At 40.1% G+C, this 22,073-nt stretch overlaps 1 protein-coding gene across 1 annotated transcript in view; it reads right to left on the bottom strand.

Annotated features, from left to right (window-relative positions):
• Mrpl1 (mitochondrial ribosomal protein L1) overlaps positions 1–22,073 on the bottom strand; it is a 65,163-nt gene that overhangs the window by 32,630 nt on the left and 10,460 nt on the right. The window contains exons 3-6 of the mRNA XM_040747450.1: positions 8,410–8,674; positions 6,081–6,164; positions 4,774–4,845; positions 730–841 (exon numbers count right to left, since the gene is read on the bottom strand). Of these exons, the coding sequence (XP_040603384.1) occupies positions 730–841; positions 4,774–4,845; positions 6,081–6,164; positions 8,410–8,674 (533 nt within the window). The remainder of the gene's footprint in view (positions 1–729; positions 842–4,773; positions 4,846–6,080; positions 6,165–8,409; positions 8,675–22,073) is intronic.

Here is a 22,073-nt window from a genome sequence, read left to right as displayed (position 1 = left end):
TTTTGCTTGCTTGTTTTGGTCTGATTTTCTTAATTTTTGTTGGGAAGCACTGCAGGGTGAGGGGAAGATGTGGGGTTACTGGGAGGTGAGCGGAATTGGGGTGTGAGATGTGAAATTTCCAAAGAATCAATAAAGAAGCTAAATAAACAAAGGTCACCTCATTCATGATATGTTTGTTTGTTTGTTTTGTTCTCCACCTATATATAAATATATATATATATAAATAACCCCCACTGAATTTCATCAATTCATATCTCTCATTTTATAACACTTATGGCATTTTATGTAGCAATGTTAGTTCTCTTACTATATTTAAGAAAGAAGTAGTTATAAGGAAGAATTCTAATATGAGGAAATACATATGGATCAAGCATTCATATTTATGCATCTATGTACGTGCTGAATGCTTAAATGAGTATATTGATTAAGAAGTACAAAAGTCAACAAAATGGTATGATGACAATGTTCTTAGTAGATATTGTTCCATTAATGTACAGCTAGGCTATCCTCTAAAAAAAAAAAACCAGTATTATCAATAAGTAGGTACTCATGTTATACTGTAACAACAATACTAATACAAAAGAAGAAAAAATAAAATCTGCATACATCAATCTCAAATACCAGGCATACTACTTGGTCTCCAAACATATTAGCAGCTTTGCTTTCTTACAAACAAAATTATAAGAAAACTGCTGAAAACAATTTGAAATAACAAAAATTCCCCCTTACTTCTAGTAGTCTTTGGAAATCTTTTTTTCAGTTTTTTCCTTAATGGGTTAAGCTCAGTCATTATTTCCGGAACAGCTACATAGAAGTCCACAACAACCTCATCATCCAAGATCTGAAAACCAGAGGAAAACAGAAATAGCTCTTCATTAAACAAAAAACTTTACCAGGACATAAGTAATTTCAGCATGATTTGAAAAAAAACTATTACTCATACTTTTCTTCAAAAACAGAATTATATAACTAGAGTCACCAGTTATGAAAAACATCAGAAACAAAACACTTTGTTATATTTTTAAAATAGCTGCATGCATTTTTAAGCAAAAGTAATGATTTTAATTCTACCATGAGATTATGCTAGGTAAAATGAAGTTATAAACTAAAACATAACATTGATTATGTATCCAACTCACATAAATATCCCACAGCAGAATTCATGTCTATTAAAACTGAAGAGAAGTAAACATTTTTCAAGAGATTACATGCAGAATTAACAACTCCTAGTTGCCAAACTCATTAGCAATCACTACATTTCTAAATTTAGTGCACCAAAAGAACTAAATCTATCAGTATTTACACAAAGAACTGAGTTAAAAATTCTCCTTGTTACCAATAACTACAAAAGGCAAGAGGACAAAGGTAAGTTCACCTATAGCTTGTCAGACATACCATATTTTCCATTCTGAGAACAAAAGGATTAAAAAATCAGATTTTAAAGGATTAGTTGATGAATTCAGGCAGGCACCCAAAATAATTATTACACCATTATACTATACCCCACTTAAAATTTAATTGACAATAAAGTTAAACAAAATATTGCAAGGGTACAAATATTTCACCAGTAACATTTATTTTCTCATGTCTTGGTTGGGGTTAATGATTTTGGAAAAATTGAACTCTGGTAAAATTAGGCAATATTCTGGTATTTTTACTTTCCTGTTAATAGTGTTTCATTTTAGAAATTCTTCAACCTTAAAGTAACATTCTGTGCTCCACTTAAAAATGGCATATTAAGTGAAAACTTAATGTGTCATGAATTCTGTGCATATTTTATACATTTAATTCATCCAATGTTCACAGCGATCCTACAAGCAGGTACTAAATATTTCAGATGAGGACCTGGGGCCTCTGTGAGAAGAAATCTGCTGAGTCTCCTCAGAGAAGTGCCAGCATTCAAACACAGGCAGTAGGGTTCCTGAGCCAGGGTTTCCATCCCCAAGAACACAGAAACAAAGGCAACTTGGAGATGCTAAAGAACTGTATGCAAGTCTATCACTAACAGGCTTCCCAAACTACTTCTACAACATATTCCTTTAAGTTAAAAATTATCTGTGAATGCTATGCTACAATTAACCTTAGGAACACATCTTAGAATAACAAATCTGTAGATAGAACGATGCTTTTACAAACAAGAAAAACCATTACTTTCAAATCTCTCTGAGCCAAATATATGTGTGACATTTCAAAACGAAATGAATTTAATAGATAAATTAAGATCTTAGAAATGATTCAAAGTTTAGTAATTATAGCCTATTTTACAGTTTCTTTTTTAATAAGATTTTATCGCAGTTTTTATGCATATGAATGCTTTGCATGCATGTATGTCTGTGTACCACACGCATGCCTGGTGTCCATGGAGACCAGAAGAAGGCATAAAATCCCCTGAAACTGGAGTTACAGAAGGTTGTAAACCACCAGGTGGGTGCTGGGAACTGAACCTGGGTCCTCTGCAAGAGCAGCTGCTGCTCTTAACTGCTCAGCCATCTCTCCAGCTAAATGAGAAGAAAATCAGTGAACTAACTTAGGAATACAGGAATGGGGTCCTGGAGTATTACTTGGTCTTAGAACACTTGCTAGCAGGCTGAAAGACCTGTAAATAAATGTACAGAAATGTACTTGAACATCTACAACCATGATATTACTTGAAAAAAACTGTTTTGAATTTACATCATAACCTGAATGAATACCTTCTAAAAACACCATGGGAAGCTTTCAAACATTTGATGGGAAGAACATCCTGGTTAAAACTGTCTCTCTAAAAGTGCATCTACCACTAGGGCACCTGAAGGAAAAGTATGTAGCTATAATATTTATGTACCAAAAATGACGAATAGATTTTCTTATTTGTGTTTCTATTTCCAATGTCTTCTACTGAACAGTAGGGCTGTGCAGCAGCGCATTCTCCTTCCATTTCTTGAGAAGCCAGTAGCTTCTAACCAATTGGGAACTGAACTGACGCGTGGCTACAACACCTTGTGACACTCTCATGGGGAGGGAGGGAGGAAGCAGATAAAAGGTTTGGTAATGTTAGTTTACTGGCTCTACAGTCCAAGCCATACTCTCAAACTCCCAAGCACCTGAAGTATATTTACATTTTATCAATTAAAAAACCTCTAGTACTTTTTAAATAACTAAAATGATACACCAGGAAGAATAGGGCGCTACCCTTGGACTTGGCCAGGAACCTGTGTTACAGCAGGGTCCACTCCCACTTTCCACTGAGCTCACTTTGGACACTTGAGATCTCACAAAGCTTCAGCCTTTCCTCCTGCTGCTGGACTGGCTCAACAAGTTCCAGCCAGACCGGGAAGTGTGTACACAACAGCCTGGAACAAGGGAGGAAGACTACAAAGCACCCCAGCAGGAGCTGGGCTTCGGCTTCCTGAGTCCCCACCTCTGCTGCCAGAGTCTTTCTTTCTGTGTCCATGTCTGTGTGTGTGTGTGTGTGTGTGTGTGTGTGTGTGTGTGTGTGTGTGTGTGTGTGTGTGTGTGTGTGTGTGTGTGTGTGTTTCCTCACCCAGACAAACACATTTCTTCAACTGCTGATTGTGTCTGTTCCTGTTTGCTGTGTTAGAGATCTCTCTGCCACATGTTGCCCTTGAAATTTTTCCCGCCTTTAAATCTCTAACTGGCAAAGAAAAAGAACACAATCAAGACTCCTAGATGGTTACAAAACCCCTTCCATGTGGGAACATAAAGTCAGGGGAAAACTAACTCTTGTGTTTCCTGGGCCTTGGTCACTCAAATTTGACTCCAGGATCAACTATCTCCAATGCCCTTTCAAAAGAAATTGAAATCACCATCAGGCTTAGAACACTCCTGGCATGCTGTGTAGCCTAAAGAATCAGTCCAGTAAGTCAATGAAAAAAAAAATCTGGATATTTAATACAGGACACATTTTCAAATCAGTTTTTCCTGTCTCCCTGTTGCCCAACCCCATCCATAAAGCAATTTAATTAGCTTATTTAGAAGAGAGAATCCTAGAAAATGTTAAGGAAAACATTTTGTGATTTTAGAAATAACTATATGCCTCTTTCTACCTTTAAAAAAAATGTTATTCTCTTCAAAAGGGCTCCCCAGGCTGTTATTTCCTGAAGACGGACTACTTCCTCACTCCTCAGCTTTCATGCTAAGCCAGCCTTGCCACTTTAACTGGGGAGGAGTAAGCATTCAGAGGAGACTAAATACCAAGTCAATGATACTTGCATTCCCAGAAAGAAAAACACCCTTGGTTTTTAAAACATGAAAGAGATATTTGTGTGTACTAATATTTGGATTTCGTTTTAAATTTCACATTCAAAACCATGACAATAGTAAAGAATAAGTAAATGAATGGATGAGCAAAGTAATCAATGATTAAAAGTTTTGGTGGATTTTTCTTAGTTTTGAAGCTGAAGAAAGAACAAAACAAATTTCTTCTTTTTATGAAGCCTACTATTTTGAAGATGATACAATCCTAATGGTTACGTGCAAATGTAATAAATTAATGGATATGGGCTGGAGAGATGGCTCAGCAGTTAAGAGCACTGGCTGCTCTTCTAGGAGATCTGGGTTCAATTCCCAGCAACCACATGGCTGCTTTTAACTATTTGTATGTATCTCTGGTCCTGAGGAATCCCACACCTTCTTCTCGCCTCCAAGGATGCCAGACAAGTACATGAAGCACAGACATGCCTGCAGACAAAAACTTCATAAACACAAAACAAATAAATGGGTAGCAGATCTATGAGAACAATCTTTCCAAGCAGTGAACATAAAACACAATACCTTCTTAACCAGGTCAGCTCCTCCTGCAAACGCAGCTCCATTCTCTTCTGCTATTTTACACTCTGATGCAGTCTACCAAAGCACAATAGTTTGAACATTATTTTTAAACACAGTCAATAACTGTTAGAAACACCACTTCAAAATCAAAATTGCTTCTATTTCTAATTGAAAATGCATCAATTTTCAATTACTGCATTAGATACATTACATTCTGAAAAAAACTTCAGTTTGTATGTCATTGGAGTATCTGACAGAAGAAATACATCTTAATGTCATATAAAGAACCTAGCAAGTGCCCGGAGTGGTGGCACACACCTTTAATCCCAGCACTCAGGAGGCAAAGGCAGGCAGGTCTCTGTGAGTTTGAGAACAGCCTGGTCTACGGAGCGAGTTTCCAGGACAACCTCCAAAACAGTACAGAGAAACCCTGTCTCAAAAAAAAAAAAACAAAAAACAAAAAACAAAAACAAAAGGTATGAGGAGGAAATATTCAATAAATCAAAAACTAAAACTTAGCCATGTCAGAAAATTTCAAAGAAAACCAGTATTTGTGATTTTTTTCCTCCATTTATCCCATTTCTCTCTCTCTCTCTCTCTCTCTCTCTCTCTCTCTCTCTCTCTCTCTCTCTCTCTCTCTCTCTCTCTCTCTCTCTCTCTCTTTCTCTCTCTTTCTCTCTCTCTCTCTCTCTCTCTCTTTGTTGTTTGTTTTGTTTTCTGGGAATGTATTTCACTCTGGTAGTCACAAAAGCACTGTGATATTCCAACTATAATCCCCACTTACTGGAAAAAACAGTTCCTCCAGAGCAAAACAGAAAATTTAAAAAGTCTCAGTTATGAAAGAAAACTAAGCAAGCAGGTTAGTACATTATAAACAAATGTCAACAAGACAGAAACCCGGCATAGCTGGACTCGGCCTATCACGGCCTTGCCTGCAGGCTGTATGACCAGGAACTTGTTTTAAGCTGTGCTCTCAGACACGCAGAGTACTAAGTTGTCGCTGTTGTGTAAAATAACCCTGGTGTTGCTGAGCAGCTCCAAGAAGAAGCTGGAGACCCACAACACAGCCCACCATCTCCCTTCGGGTTCTGTGGAACAACATGACTGCAGTAGGCTGGGAATGGTGGCAGGAACGCTATATGCATGTCCTTCTCAGATAGTGGCTCAGCCTCAAACAAGTCCCTGCTTTGAGTTTCAAAGGACTGATGGGAGTACAGACCTTTTCTCTCAGTATATTCCATTACTCTCTTCATTGGCTAGTAATCATTTCTTAAAAATTAACTTATAGAACTGTTGACAAAGTTACTTACCCCTGTAAATACAGCAACTTTGTTGATTTCTGAAGCAAAAGGGTACGGTAAACTAATAACACTGGCAAAAGGCTCCACTTTTTTCTAAACATACAACGGGGAAAAACAATGACAAAAAGCTCATTTTTTCTATTATCTTCTGGATCTCTAAAAAACAAAACTGTCATGATTTTAATTTTTGAGGTGTTTTGGTTAGTTGGCTCATTAGCAGGGCAGATAGGGCCGTTCTTCAGGCCTCAGATCAAGATTCCCTTGCCTCAGCTTCCCAGTGCTGGGAATACAGGACTGCATTACCATACTCAACCCCTGCTATTCCAAACTATTCTCTAGTTATAATTTAAAGCTCAAACCATTATATATATATTTTTTTTAAAATAAGAACAATCTCCCATCCACGTACTAACCAGGCTCAACTCTGCTTAGCTTCTGAGATCAGACAAGATCGGGCGCGTTCAGGCATAGACAAATCTCTCTTCCTAGCACCATACCCCACTCTGTATGTGGTTTCTACCCAAATCATTTATCAGTTTCTCAAATGTTGGGATATGTATCCATATCTGTATCTCTCTGGATATATATATATATATATATACATGAATATATATATATATATATATATATATATATATATATATACACACACATATGCACACCTGGTTTCCATTTCCTGAATGTCAACAGATATTTGGTACCCTGAATTAAAGGAAGATGATGAAATAGCTTGACATCCTACACAAAGACAGTATTCAATTGATCTGCTCAGTAGTTCGCCCTTAGTGAGCACCATGGCTCTAGGCAGTTATAGATACAAACCTTAGATCTACACTAGAAGGCCAAGACTGAAATGATCTTGTCAGCAGTCTACTTTAATGTAACCTAGATCCCCATCACTTGCAGATATGTATTGGAAAGTAAACTGAAAACTCTGAAATTCTCAATGGCATCAGTGAGACCCCATACAAGGACAAACCCCTTAAGACCTCAGAATAAATCATTCGGTCATTTTGGTGAAGGGCCTACCTAGATTCCAGGGTCAGACCTCTGAGGGAGATTTCATATGAAAACAGGGTCTTAGCCCTGCATAGGCTTGGCAGAAGAAAAAGGGACTGTTCCTCTGTTAAAATTGATGAAAAGACTACATTTTTAGAAAAAAATTGTTTCAGGTAACAACAGCTTCCTGGGGATTTTTCAGACCAGAAGGCATAAATTCTTAAGTACACTTTATATCTACCATTCAACTTATTTTATTGATTGGCATTCCTTTTCTATTAACATGTCAAACTGATTTCAGTAGTTTCCAATGGTAAATAGCCATCATACTAGCACCCCTGGGGAACACTGACTTGCTATACAAATATTTGATGGTAATCATTAACAACAATGAGCAGTACACTGGTTGCCTACAAGGCTCAAGGTACTGGGCTCAGTTCCCAGCACTGGGGCAACAAAAACTGAGCAAACTAAGACAAAGACCTCACCATTAACATCATTAATCTAAGTGGATTCCATATTCAACGTGATGGCTGAGGTCCTACAAGACATTGTTATGAACTACACTAATGACTAATATAAAAACTTTTCAAATCAAGAATTAACAAAATAAAAATTATAACATGGTTGGTATTTATTTCAAATAAACAACATCTAAGAAATGAGCAAAGCCTTGGCTCCATTCCTAACTCTTTCTTTTCTATGCTCTTGAACCAAATAGTCCATATCTGTATCTTAAGAGGGTAAATGCAAAGTACTGCTAAATAAAGTGGCTGGCCTGCAGGTGATTTCCAGTGATGCCAACTATATTATGAAGCACCTACTATGTATTATGAAGCACCTACTAACCTCTTATGTATCTTGCCATATTTAATCTTGAATGGAGCTAGATGAACTAAACATTTTATGCCTTTCTAATAAAAGTAGGCATGCTGAAATATAAAAAGGCAAAGCAAGGAATCCAAAGAAGTCCAACTTCCTAGCATGCTTTCAACATATTTTATATCTAGTAAGTAATATATTTCATGCTAAAATAGAAAGACCATGAGAAATTATAAAAATTATTATTGAAAAGAAATTTTTAAATTGTACTTAATAAATTAGCTTATGCACAGTAGCTAGCTTCCTTCTGGCTTTTTTCTGCATCCTTAGTTTTGGTTGTTCTTCTCCACCTACTCCAACAATTCCCCTTCGCCATCCACATCTTTTTGTAAGCCTTTCCACCCCCAATATCCCCACTTCAATTTTTAAATCACATGCCCTCTACCCCTACCCCTGCCCAGAATTTTAAATTTTAAAAACATCAATTCAAGTATCTAATAAACATAAGTCTACATACCTTTTTCCCCAATGCCATATCTAATGTTAAATCAAGATAAACGCCTTGTTTTGGATTGGTAAAGTCCAAAACCTGAAACTTCTTAAGTAAGTGAATAGCCTTCTCCACCTCATAAATCCGTCTTGGGTATAAACGCTTTAAATAGACATCATCTTCAGGTTCGCTTTCCATGTAGGTATATGACTTTATTTTTTCTATTTCATCTGGTTTTTCATCTGACATCTTTTCCTTGTCTTTTCCTTCTTTCTTAAATTTCCTTTGTGGCCTTGAAGCAAGATACATGAAGGTCAGTTATATCAGAATGTATTCAAGAAGACCTTTTCTAAAAAGCCAATTTGCATGAGACAGAAAAAAAAAACAAACAGAAGACAGTTTGACTCAAAAGTACTGACTGCAAGTGAGCAGTGGTAGGCATGCCTTTAATCCCAGCACTCCAGAGGCAAAGGCAGGTTGATCTCCGTGAGTTCAATGCTAGCCTGGTCTATACAGGGAGTTCCAGGACAGTCTCCAAAGCTACAGAGAAACCCTGTCTCAAAAAACAAAAAGAAAACAAAAAGTACCGACTGCTTTACAGTTTCCCTAACTCAACGAATACCAGTGAACTTTCACTGTTTACAGTCAGTACACAATGAACGAAGCCATGATGCTATTCTCACAAAGAAGAAGAGGAAAGTTACGCACAAAGAAATAGCTTCAACACACTGTGTTAAGTATACAAGGCTCTTAGTAGGGTCTTATGAAGACCCTTTGCCCAACCCAGGAAAGAGCTGTAAAAGACAAGACCCCACAGTCAATTACTGAAGGATAAAAAAGATAGTGCTGATATATACCCAAAAGGACTGTTCATACACAAACTGGTATATAAATATTCCTAGCGGCATTATTCATAACAGCCCCAAAGGAAGAGCAACTCAGCGCCTCATCTGCTGAATGAAAGCATAAAATATGACATCATCTATGATGGAATACTTGTATTCATTTCTAAAGTTAGCATACAAAGTGATGATTTCGACGCCATTTTCATAGATATGTCATTATATTTTCTATCTAGCCATCACCTGCCTATACTGCTCTGTTACTCCTCTTTGCCCCTTTGCTGGTGGTCCCCATTCCTCCCTGCAGTCTTCCCTTCTGTTTTCATGTCATTCACGTCCCATTATCTTCTCTTTATCACAATGATCACATTTTAATTTTAACACAATGGTTGTATCTTTATTTCTTTAAAAAGTGAACACATTTTTTTTACAGATGTCAGGATACCTTTTTTATCACTGAAAAAAATTCCATTGTGGATATGTACCACATTTTGTTTTATCAATTCATCTGTTGACAGACAAGTTGGCTGATGCTACACCTTAGCTATGCTGAATTAGTGCACCAATCTACTATGTTGATTTAAGATTCCTTTGGGTAAATATCAGGAGCAGTATAGCTGAGTCATATGGTAGTTTAATTTTCAGTTTTTTTGAGGAATCTACACTCTGACTTCTATAGTATCTATATTTGTCTCCCTTTTCCTATAGCCCTCCAGCATTGCTGTCATTTGTTTTCTTGGTGGTGGCCATTCTGACTGGAGTAAAATAAGACTCTCAAAGAAATTTTCAATTTTTTATTATATGGTGTGTGTGTGTGTGTGTGTGTGTGTGTGTGTGTGTGTGTGTGTGTGTGTATGCATGCCACATATATGGAGGCCAGAGAACAGCTTTTGGTAGTTGAGTCTTTTTTTTATAGAGAAATAATATTATTCTAAAACTCATCACAACCAATTTCAAGACTTATCATATAGTCACAGAATTTCTCTACAGATTATAATAATGACAAAGGCATAAATTCATAGATCAGTAGAAATAAAGAACCCCCAAGTAATTCTACACAAATACTTTCAACTGTTTTCATCTTTATAAAATGTAGAAGTATGTCTATGGAAGAGAAGTTTTGGGTTTTTTTTTTTCTCTCCTTTTTAAAAAAATCTTTTTACACGTTACTCTCAGTTCCCTCTCCCTCCCCTCCTCCCCCGGCCCCCCAATCCTCTCAACCCCCCACCCCACTCCATCCTCCCTCCACTCCCCAGGGAGGCTAAGGACTTCCATGAGGGATTTTCAGAGTCTGTCATATCATCCCGGGCAGGGCCTAGGTCCAACCCCATGTGTCCAGGCTGAGAGAGCGTCCCTCCATGTGGATTGGGCTCCCAGAATCTATTTGTATGCCAGGAATAAATACTGCTCTACTCTCCAAGGTCCCATAGACTGCCGAGGCCTCTTCTCTGACACCAAGATTCGGGGGAGAAGGGGTGTCTGGATCAGTCCCATGCTGGCCTCTCAGTCATCAGTCTGGGGTCCATGCATTCCCCCTTGTTTAGGTCAGCTGTCTCTGCGGGTTTCCCCAGCCTGACCTTGATTCCTTTGCTCATCACTCCTCTTTGCAACTGGGTTCTAGGAGTTCAATTTGGGTTTTAGCTGTGGAGTTGGGTCTTTCTACCAAGTGGATTCAAGGAAGTCTAGTTGTCAGACTCCATGTACATACCTTTACCCACTGAGCTATCTTGCTAGCCCTCAATGCAGTTTTAATTTGAACTTCTCTGATAGCTAAGAATGCTGAACATTTTGTCATATATACTTCTTCTGAAAACTGTCTGCTCAATTCATTAGCCCATTTATTGACTATATGGTTTTTTTGTTTTATTCTTTTGAGTTCTTTAAGATTCTAAATACGATTTCTTTGTCTGATACACAGCTGAAAAAGATTTTTGTCCTATTCTATAAGCTGTCTTTTTACTTTGTGACTTTCTCCCCTTTCCAATGTATACAGAAACTTTTTAATTTCATGAAACTCCATTCGTCAATTCTTGGATGGATTTCCTATGTTGCTGGTCCTTTTCAGAAAGCCCTTGTCTACATGTTGGAGAGACTATAATAGAATATTAATCAAGAACAAAAGGAACCAAGTAATTGACTCACGCTACAACATGAATTAACCTTAAAAACATTATACAGATGCACTACTATGGAGTTTCTTTATTATATAGTGAGAAAAAAGTCACAAAGCAACACAAATTATTCCATTTAAACAAAATATCACAAAGGGGAGTGTTAATTAGAATTAAAAGCAGACTTAGCAGTCATCTAGGGATGGAGAAGGGGGTATTAGGGAGATGGACATTAAAGAGAGGATATCTGGGAGAATAATGAAAATACTCTAAATATAATACTGTGGTAATGTTTGTACAAAAAACTACTGAGCTATTCATTTTAAACATCTGAATTGTGCTATATATGGAATTTACCTTAAGAAAGTCACCATTAAGCCGGGTGTTGTTGGCGCACGCCTTTAATCCCAGCACTTGGGAGGCAGAGGCAGGCGGATCTCTGTGAGTTCGAGGCCAGCCTGGTCTACAGAGTGAGTTCCAGGACAGTCTCCAAAGCCACAGAGAAACCCTGTCTCAAAAAACCAAAAAAAAAGAAAGTCACCATTAAAGAAAAAAAAAAGGTTAGCAAAGAAACAAAATAAAAAGTATTGAACCACTGAATAAAGTGGTACATAAAGGGGGCTACTATAAACTCTACTGGATGACAGTTGATGGTTTTTTTTCTATAAAGGATCAGAAAGTGAATGCTTTAGTTTTGTGAGTCATGTAGACTCCATTGCCGTGACTCAACTGCTATTGCAAAAGCTGCTGTAGGTAATCCATAAATGGATAAGCACAGCTACATTCCAATAAAACTTTATTTGTAGACACTGGATTTGAACTGTATAATTCTTATGTGGCACAAATAATGAAATATATAAAGATTAGAATGGGGAGAAATTAGTAAAGTGCCTTTCACACACACAAGCATGGGGACATGAGCTCAGTCCCCAGAACACACATTCAAAAGCCAGATGTGATGCATGCTCTCCTAGTCCCAGTGCTGAAGAGGCAGGGACTGGAAGATCCCTGGAGCTCACTGGCTAGCCAGCTTAGTCTAATGAGTTCACTCTAATGAAGCCCCAGTGAGACATTCTGTCTAAAAAACAAGATGAATGCCTCCTGAGGAATGACACCTGATGGCCATCTCTGACCTGCACACATGCAAACATGATCATACACAAGTTAAAATAAAACAAAAATCCCTTTTAGACTCATAAACTATACAAAAATGGATAGTAAACCAGATCTGCCCCACTGGCCACAGTTTGCGACTCTAGACCTCAAGGGGTAATACAGAAAGCAGGAAGCTGGGAGGCAGAGTTGGAAACTCCGGATCACAATGAGCCTGCTTTAGAGAAACCAGTGAGCAAGAATGACATTTGAATTTCAAGTTTACAGTATCTCCGCTGCAAGAGAAGACACAGAGCTGAAGAAATGGAGTGGGAAACAAAAGGATGTTCCCTGTCTTTCTTCTCAAGAAGGGTGGCCAAGGCTGAATAAACAATGATAAGGCTGAAAAGATGATAGAACAGAAAAATGTGTACAAGGGTAAATACAGAAGATGGGGAATAGAAAGAACAGTCTAGAATACTTTTGATTCAGGCTTGAGGAACCAGATGTGGAAAGAATGGTGTATCATTAACTAAGAGCTGGAGAAAAAAAAATGTGAGACAGTTCTCTGGAGAAGCAGGTAGTCAAAGGGAAGTGCTCAGTGCCCGACCGTTTCAGTGCTCTTACCTCTTGTCTCAATTCAGGTCCCCAAGGAACAGAATGTATTCCCCAGTCTGATGATTTGACAATGTGACTAATTTTCGCTGACAGAATAAATAAGAGACAACTTCCTTGCTCTAAGTTTAAGCCAGAAGAGGCTTCATATGTTTCCACATTAACGTCTTTATTTCTGTCATTTTTCGTAAACACAAGCCCAACCTAGACACATGAGCCAGAGCTGGCCCCACAAAACCCCAGGCTGTATTAGACAAAGCTCAGCTGACCTGCAAGCATGGCAGCATAGCAAGTCTAGAAGGTCATCGGACTAGCCAGTCGGGGTCGGCTCACCCACAGATGTGTAGGCAGTGATGAGTAATTGTGGTGAGGTTTGCTGCATGACAAAGCTAATGAGTGCTTACAAAATACCTAGAAAATAATGTCAAAGAGGAAATGCAGATAAGAGTTTAAAGTTAAAAAAAACATAACTAGAGGTAAATATTTGCATTCTATGGTAGACAGAACTGTGGCCACTGATGTGGCTTGTGGTCAAATGTCCCCTGCAGGCTCATGTGTTTGAATACTGGATTCCTAGCTAGTGGCCTATTTGGCAACATTGGGAACCCTTTAGGATGTGGAAGCCATCTGAATTAAGTGGATCTTCATAGGACAGGTCTTAAGGCGGACAGCTCAACCCTGCTTCTTGCTCCCTCTCTGCTTTCTAAATGATCTACATGTGGCAAGCAACCTCATGCTTCTCCCACCACAGTCAAAGGCTGCTCCTACCACCATGCCTTCCCTACCAGGCTATACTATACCCTCAAACCATGAGTCAAAATAATTGTAATTGAAATGAGGAAAAAATAACTAATATACCCCCAGAAGACATCCATGTCATGATACGTGACAAAAGAGATTTTGCATGTGACTAAGGTTAAAGACCTTAAAATGGAGAGATTATCCTAGATTATCAACATGAATGCAGTTACAAAAACCCTTAGAGGGAGAACTTTTCCTTTTCCATTAGATCATTGGAGCTGAGCACTCACAGAGAAAGTCAGGCATGAATGTGATGAAACCTGCCACTGCTCTAGGATGGAGGAAAAGCACGCACAGCAACGAATGTGAGGAGTGTCCTGTAGACAGGCGGCAGAGCCTAGGAAACGGACTGCTTACAGCCATAACTACCAACAGCTCATTTAGTCCAACATGCTCCATGTCAAACTCCAAACTAGAAGTATAAAACAGAAGATTATGTTGTTTTAAGTCTCCAAGTTTGGGGTAATCTGTTACAGTAGTAGCAGAAATATGAAGTCTCATAAAATGTATGTGAAAGAAATTACAGTAAAAAGTTTTAATCTCAAAACCAATCTAACATAAAATTCCCTTCTTATTCTTAGCACTCAACAAATCCTCTTGTCACGACTAATAATAGTATCCTCCCCACTAATAAGCAACTGAACACACTGACAAATAATGATACTCTTCACTTCAATGGTTCAGGCACCCTTTCAGACTTAAGCGAGTGCCCAAGTGAAAGAATGTGCCATGCTTTCCTGTACTTACTATATCCTGACACCTCCCGAGCTCTATTTAAAACAAAGTTTCTAGCCAAAGCCTTCAAATTTACATTAAATAAAATCTTGATTTCACAGCTACAATTTCCATTATTCAACATGCAAATAGTATGAAATCTCCAGAGGATGAAATGACTTCTTTTTTTGTAATTATAAATATTTGTGAAGCCCTAAAAGGTCTGGTAAATGAGATTATGATGGTTAAAGAGCAATGTACTTATCTATGGTTGGGTCTTCATGAAATATTTGAGTTGTTCACTATAAACATTTTTAGGTTTCAAATGGAACAGTTCTTTAGGGAAAACTGAAGACTAGTATGACATCATCATAATATAGAACAAACAGGACTCTTGAGAAACTGACACTGTAGTATAAACTAACAATCCCAGCACTTGGAGGGGAGACAGGGGAAGACTAAGTTCAAAGCCAATTTAAGCTATTCAGTCAGGTTCAGTTCAGCCTAAGCCATACAACATGACCCTTTCTCATTTGTTCTAGGGACAAAATACTACATCATCCAAGGTCCTGAGTTCCATCTTTACCACCACAAAAGGGAGGTGGGAAGAAAACGCATTAATCAAAAAGCAAACCTGCAATTAAACAAAATCCTTCAGTAATATGGTACAAACTAATCTCACAAACCCACCGCTTTGTTTCCACAGCCCTCCAAAACCATCTGTCTTTACTCAAAAGAGTCACATTAAGAAGACGTTTGTTGTCCATGCAGTTAGGTAAGACCATTAAAGAGCTTAAGGGCTGTGACTCTGAGATCAATGTAAATCGCACTGGAAAGGGAGCAGAGGGGAGGACACCTGGCAGTCTGCATCAAGAGAACAGTTATCTGCAGTTACCTGGGTAACTAAACCACACAGATGAAATGAGTAACAAGAGCCAGCACTCAGGCTAATAACTTTCACCTGCCGCATCTGTCCTCTAACGACAGAAACATGCAAGGAAAAGTAAGCCACGGTCAGACTCAACCACACAGACAAAAAAAAACACGCTATAATAAAGCTCAATTCAGGACTTGAACATCTGTGACTCAAGACAGCAATCCAACAAACGCAAAGAATCTTTTACATTGAGGTGTTTTGGTTTGTTCTGTAAAACTAAGTTAAACTAAATAATAATGCTTAAGGCTAACACGAGATACATGAACTAACATCCTAACAGTGATTTATTCATTCCCTTTTAAACTAAATGCACACTTACACTGTGAAAGCCAGAACAAGCATGGAGAAAGAGAGGCCATGAAAACTCCCAACTTCTCTTGACCCCACCACAGAGTTGAGAACGCAGGCAACCCAGCAACCTAAACTCCAAGGAGAATCAGCCCCTCCACACTCTCACTATGTCTCTCCAGTGACCAAACTGGAGAGAAAGGCAAGTCATAGGTAAGACAGACCTGTGAGGTTAGTGTGGCGATGCATCTCCTCAGGAACGCATGAGTGCGTACTCTCACAAGCCTGTCCCACACCTCCACCACATGCTCCCAGGAAAGAGTGCAGCAGTCTGCAGACTACAGAAGCTCCAGAGAGGGTGCAGGCCACAGGAAAAGGCCTAGGCAAACACCCACTGTCTCTGGTACAAAGGAAGAAAACTACCACTAAAACTTCTACCTAGAGTTCCAGAAGCAAGGCAGGAAACAGTACAGGGCCTAGACTACTATCTATCCAGATGGAGGGCCAGAACTCCCCACAACCTGCAGGAGGTATAGACACAGGGAGAAAGGAGAGGTGTGCTCAAAAAGCCCGTCTCCAAAGCCCAGTCTCAGTGGGCCTCCCATTCCTAATCGGGATCTAGACCAGAGAGCCAGCCTCTTCCACCCATTTCCAGACAGGCAAGCACTGAGTAATAGGGACAACAGCCTACTAATTGCTAGACGAGGGCAAGCCCCCACTAAGATGCAGCTGCACAGCAGGAAACAGCACCAAGCACACACCAAGAAAAGCCCAGCAACCCAACCCCCATGCTGAGCACAAAGTACAGAGATTTTTGTCTGGTGGTAACCATGGAGACCATGAAACCAAAACCTAGCTCAGCCCTTGACTATACTGGCTCAATATGACACATTAAAAAACAAGCCTACTTGCTGTGTAAAAACTATTTACTTCAGTCTTGACTATTCTACACAGGACATTCAGCATTTAATTTAAAAACACAGATTAAAATTAAGCCAAGAAAAAGACCCCATTGTCAAGGGAGAAACAGAACCAGACTCAGATGACCCACTGGCAAATGATTAGATAGACAGACAGACAGACAAATAGAAGATAGATCCTTGCACATCAGTGACATCAGTGGGGTGGAGAGGGCTCAGAATGACAGATTGCAATGCATGGTATCTCAAGCACAGCAATCCCGTGCTCAGCAGGCAGAGGTATGCAGGCCTCTGTGAGTTCAAGGCCAACCTGCTCTACCTAGCATGTTCCAGACCTCCGAGGTATAGTTAGAGAGATTCTGTCTCAAACAAAAGAAAGCAAGAACAAAGAGCAACAAAGAGAAGCAAGTACCATCATGCCTCAGACTTTGACTTCATGAACTATTTTAGTAGATTCTGAGGTCAATCATTAAAAAATACGGATTTCGCCGGGCGGTGGTGGCGCACGCCTTTAATCCCAGCACTCCGGAGGCAGAGGCAGGCGGATCTCTGTGAGTTCGAGGCTGGGCTGGACTGACAGCCTCCAAAACAATACAGAGAAACCCTGTCTCGTAAAACCAAAAAAAAAAAAAAAATACGGATTACAACTAAAATTATGAACACATCTCATCAAGTTACTAAATAATCTTATGACAAGTTTTTCAGCTCTTTCTAAAGTGGGCACATTTCTTATGTTATGATTTTTAGGGCAGTAAAAAGCACCAAGCTGTACTACAGTAAAAGGGTGACATATAATAAGAATTTCCTAGAGGATTAGCAAAAATGGCTTTGAATGTTCTTAAATAATCAATAAGCTAATAAATACTTGCACATAGCAGAGATAAAGAAACAAATAGCCCAGTAGAAAAAGCAAAAAGATGTTCACAAGAAATGCACTGAAGAAATGCAAAAACTGCTAACTTCTAATGTAGAAAATTGGGCACTCTTCATTCACTGCTGGGTAGGATATAAATTGGTACAACCCGAACCCCTCAACTTCTCCACAACAAATCAGAATCCAGGTACCAGTCACACCCAAAGGACAGGGCAGGAACACAGCTCAGTGGCAGAGAAATTGCCTAACTTGTCTAGAGCCCTCGATTCCATCCCTAGCACCAAGAGGAGGAGCTGTTGCTACTGCTCCTTGTCTGTCACACCCCAAAAGAGCCTGCTTCCTAATTAGCTAGCTCTGTGTGCATCCATATTTACCCTATTAAGCTATTAGACTGCGCTTACACTCATATCATTTACTTCCATGCCCTGGCACCACCGACATACCTTTTTCTCAATTCTCCAGCAAAACTCTGACTTTCAAGACTCAGCTCAAGTACTTCTCCCTATTCTCCCTCAGGCAGAACTTAACTCCCCCCAGCAATCCTAGCACGCTTGCACCATTCCTCTAATGATAGCCATGAGTAAAGGGAAGTTACAGCAGAGATCTATGCTAATTTATGATGTATTAAAAAGTCCAATTCATCAACAACAAAAGCTGTGAACAAAAAAAAAAATATTCAGTTAAAAAAGAAAAAGAAATGGCTCTTAACTGTGTTAAAAATCACAATTCCGAGCGAGCCCAGCTTCAGGTGAGATTGGGTCTCTGGCTGGGACCACCCGCCCATCACCCATCCCCCTCCATCTTCGGGGCCGCTCCGGGCTTCCAGAAGAGCCGCCCACACAGGAAAGAGATCAGCTCCCCAAGACCCCAACCCAGCGAGTCCAGCTTCAGGTGAGATTGGGTCTCTGGCTGGGACCACCCGCCCATCACCCTTCCCCCTCCATCTTCGGGGCCGCTCCTGGCTTCCAGAAGAGCCGCCCACACAGGAAAGAGATCAGCTCCTCCAAGACCCCAACCCAGCGAGCCCAGCTTCAGGTGAGATTGGGTCTCTGGCTGGGACCACCCGCCCATCACCCATCCCCCTCCATCTTCGGGGCCGCTCCCGGCTTCCAGAAGAGCCGCCCACACAGGAAAGAGATCAGCTCCTCCAAGACCCCAACCCAGCGAGCCCAGCTTCAGGTGAGATTGGGTCCCCGGCTGGGACCACCCGCCCATCACCCATCCCCTCCATCTTCGGGGCCGCTCCCGGCTTCCAGAAGAGCCGCCCACACAGGAAAGAGATCAGCTCCTCCAAGACCCCAACCCAGCGAGCCCAGCTTCAGGTGAGATTGGGTCTCTGGCTGGGACCACCCGCCCATCACCCATCCCCTCCATCTTCGGGGCCGCTCCCGGCTTCCAGAAGAGCCGCCCACACAGGAAAGAGATCAGCTCCTCCAAGACCCCAACCCAGCGAGCCCAGCTTCAGGTGAGATTGGGTCCCCGGCTGGGACCACCCGCCCATCACCCATCCCCTCCATCTTCGGGGCCGCTCCCGGCTTCCAGAAGAGCCGCCCACACAGGAAAGAGATCAGCTCCTCCAAGACCCCAACCCAGCGAGCCCAGCTTCAGGTGAGATTGGGTCTCTGGCTGGGACCACCCGCCCATCACCCATCCCCCTCCATCTTCGGGGCCGCTCCCGGCTTCCAGAAGAGCCGCCCACACAGGAAAGAGATCAGCTCCTCCAAGACCCCAACCCAGCGAGCCCAGCTTCAGAAGAGCCGCCCACACAGGAAAGAGATCAGCCCCTCCAAGACCCCAACCCCAGCGAGGCCAGCTTCAGCTTCAGCTGCAGTAAAGAAGGAGACCAGTGGAGACAGAAAGCCCCCACCAGCACCCACTGGAAGAAGAGATGGGAAGAAGACAGAATAAGAGATCACTCAGCAATAGAAACACCAACACGACCCCACCAGAATCCAGGGATCCAACACCAGCAAGACCTGAAAAGCACTACATAGATGAAGAAGAGGAGACAGACCTTAAAAATTATTTCATGAAGATGATGGAGAGCCTCAAGGAAGAAACGAGGAAATCCCTTAAAGAAATAGAAGAAAAAACAAACAAAAAAATCCATGAAATGGGGGAAAAATTCAAGAAATAAACAAATCTCTCAAAGAATCCAAAGAGCACCAAGAAAAAACAACCAAGAAAATTAAGGAAACAGCTCAAACAGTTGAAGGATTGAAAGCTGAAATAGAAACGATAAAGAAAACACAGAATGAAGGGATGCTGGAAATAGAAAAGCTCGGTAAACGGTCTGGAATCACAGATGCAAGCATCACCAATAGAATACAAGAGATAGAAGAGAGAATCTCAGGTGTTGAAGACTCATTAGAGGACATAGCATTGTCAACCAAAGAAAATCTCACAACCAACAAATCCTTAACACAAAATATCCAGGAAATATGGGACACCGTGAAGAAGCCAAACCTGAGAATAATAGGTATAGAAGAAGGTGAAGAACTTCAACTTAAAGGTACAGAAAACATATTCAACAAAATCATAGAAGAAAACTTCCCTAACCTAAAGAAAGATATGCCTATGAAAGTACAAGAATCTTACAGAACACCAAATAGGCTTGACCAGAAGAAGAAGTCACCTCGCCATATAATAATCAAAACATCAAACCTACAGAGCAAAGAGAAAATATTAAGAGCAGCTAAAGAAAAAGGCCAAGTAACATACAAAGGCAGACCTATCCGAATTACACCTGACTTCTCAATGGAAACGATGAAAGCCAGAAGATCCTGGTCAGATGTCCTACAAACGCTAAGGGAACAAGGATGCCAGCCCAGACTACTATATCCAGCAAAGCTCTCAATTACCATAGATGGAGAAAACAAAATATTCCATGACAAAGCCAGATTTAAACAATACGTATCCATGAATCCAGCTCTACAGAAAATGCTAGAAGGAAAACCTAGAGCCAAGGAAGATAACTACATTCACAAAGACACAGGCAATATAGAATCATACTTTACAAAACACTAAAAGAAAAAGGGAGGAGAAACTACACAAAATAACTTCACTAACAATAAATCAAGCGCAAGCGCAAACAAGGATCACCAATCAATGGTCATTAATATCCCTCAATGTCAATGGCCTCAACTTACCTATAAAAAGACACAGACTAGCAGAATGGATACGAAGACAGAACCCTTCCTTCTGCTGCATACAAGAAACACATCTCAACACCAAAGACAGACGTTATCTCAGAGTAAAGGGCTGGGAAAAGATCTTCCAATCAAACGGCCCCAAGAAACAAGCGGGCGTAGCAATCCTAATATCTAACAAATTAGACTTCAAATTAAAATCAATCAAAAGAGATGAAGAAGGGCACTTCATATTCATCAAAGGAAAAATACATCAAGACGAAGTCTCGATTTTAAATATCTACGCCCCAAATACAAAGGCACCTACATTCGTGAAAGAAACATTACTAAAGCTCAAAATGCACATAAAATCTCACACACTAATAGTAGGAGACTTCAACACTCCGCTCTCACCGCTAGATAGGACCTCCAGACAGAAACTTAACAAAGAAACAAAAGAATTAATAGAAGTTATGACCCAACTGGGTTTAACAGACATCTATAGAACATTCCACCCAAATACAAAGGGATATACCTTCTTCTCGGCACCACATGGAACCTTCTCTAAAATTGACCACATAATAGGAAACATAGCAAATCTCCACAGATACAAAAAAATTGGAATAACCCCCTGCATCTTATCAGACCACCATGCATTAACATTAGAATTCAACAATAACACAAATCGCAGAAACCCTACAAACTCATGGAGATTGAACAATGCACAATTGCACCATCCCTGGGTAAAGGAACAAATAAAAAAAGAAATTAAAGACTTCCTCGATTTCAATGAGAATGAAGACACAACATACACAAACTTATGGGACACTTTGAAAGCAGTGCTGAGAGGAAAGTTTATAGCACTAAGTGCCCACATGAAAAAACTGGAGAACAGTCATACTAGAGAATTAATAGCACAGCTGAATGTTCTAGAACAAAAAGAAGCAAACTCCCCCAGGAGGAGCAGACGCCAGGAAATAATCAAATTGAGGGCTGAAATCAATCAAGTAGAAACCAGGAAAACATTGAGAAGAATCAATGAAACAAAGAGTTGGTTCTTTGAGAAAATCAACAAAATAGACAAACCTCTGTCCAAACTAACCAAAAGACAGAGAGAGAACATGCTAATTAACAAAATCAGGGATGAGAAAGGGGACATAACAACGGACTCTGAGGAAATCAAGAGAATCATCAGGGCATACTTTGAAAATCTGTACTCCACAAAATTTGAAAATTTAAAGGAAATGGACAATTTCCTGGATAGATATCACTTGCCAAAACTAAATCAAGAACAGATAAATAATCTAAACAGACCTATAACCCCTAATGAAATAGAAGCAGTCATCAAAAGTCTCCCAAACAAAAAAGC

The sequence above is a fragment of the Mesocricetus auratus genome, unplaced genomic scaffold (genome assembly GCF_017639785.1).
Source record: "Mesocricetus auratus isolate SY011 unplaced genomic scaffold, BCM_Maur_2.0 Super-Scaffold_100006, whole genome shotgun sequence".
NCBI classification, from domain to species: domain Eukaryota; kingdom Metazoa; phylum Chordata; class Mammalia; order Rodentia; family Cricetidae; genus Mesocricetus; species Mesocricetus auratus.
This window is presented reverse-complemented; position numbering and strand designations above follow the sequence as displayed.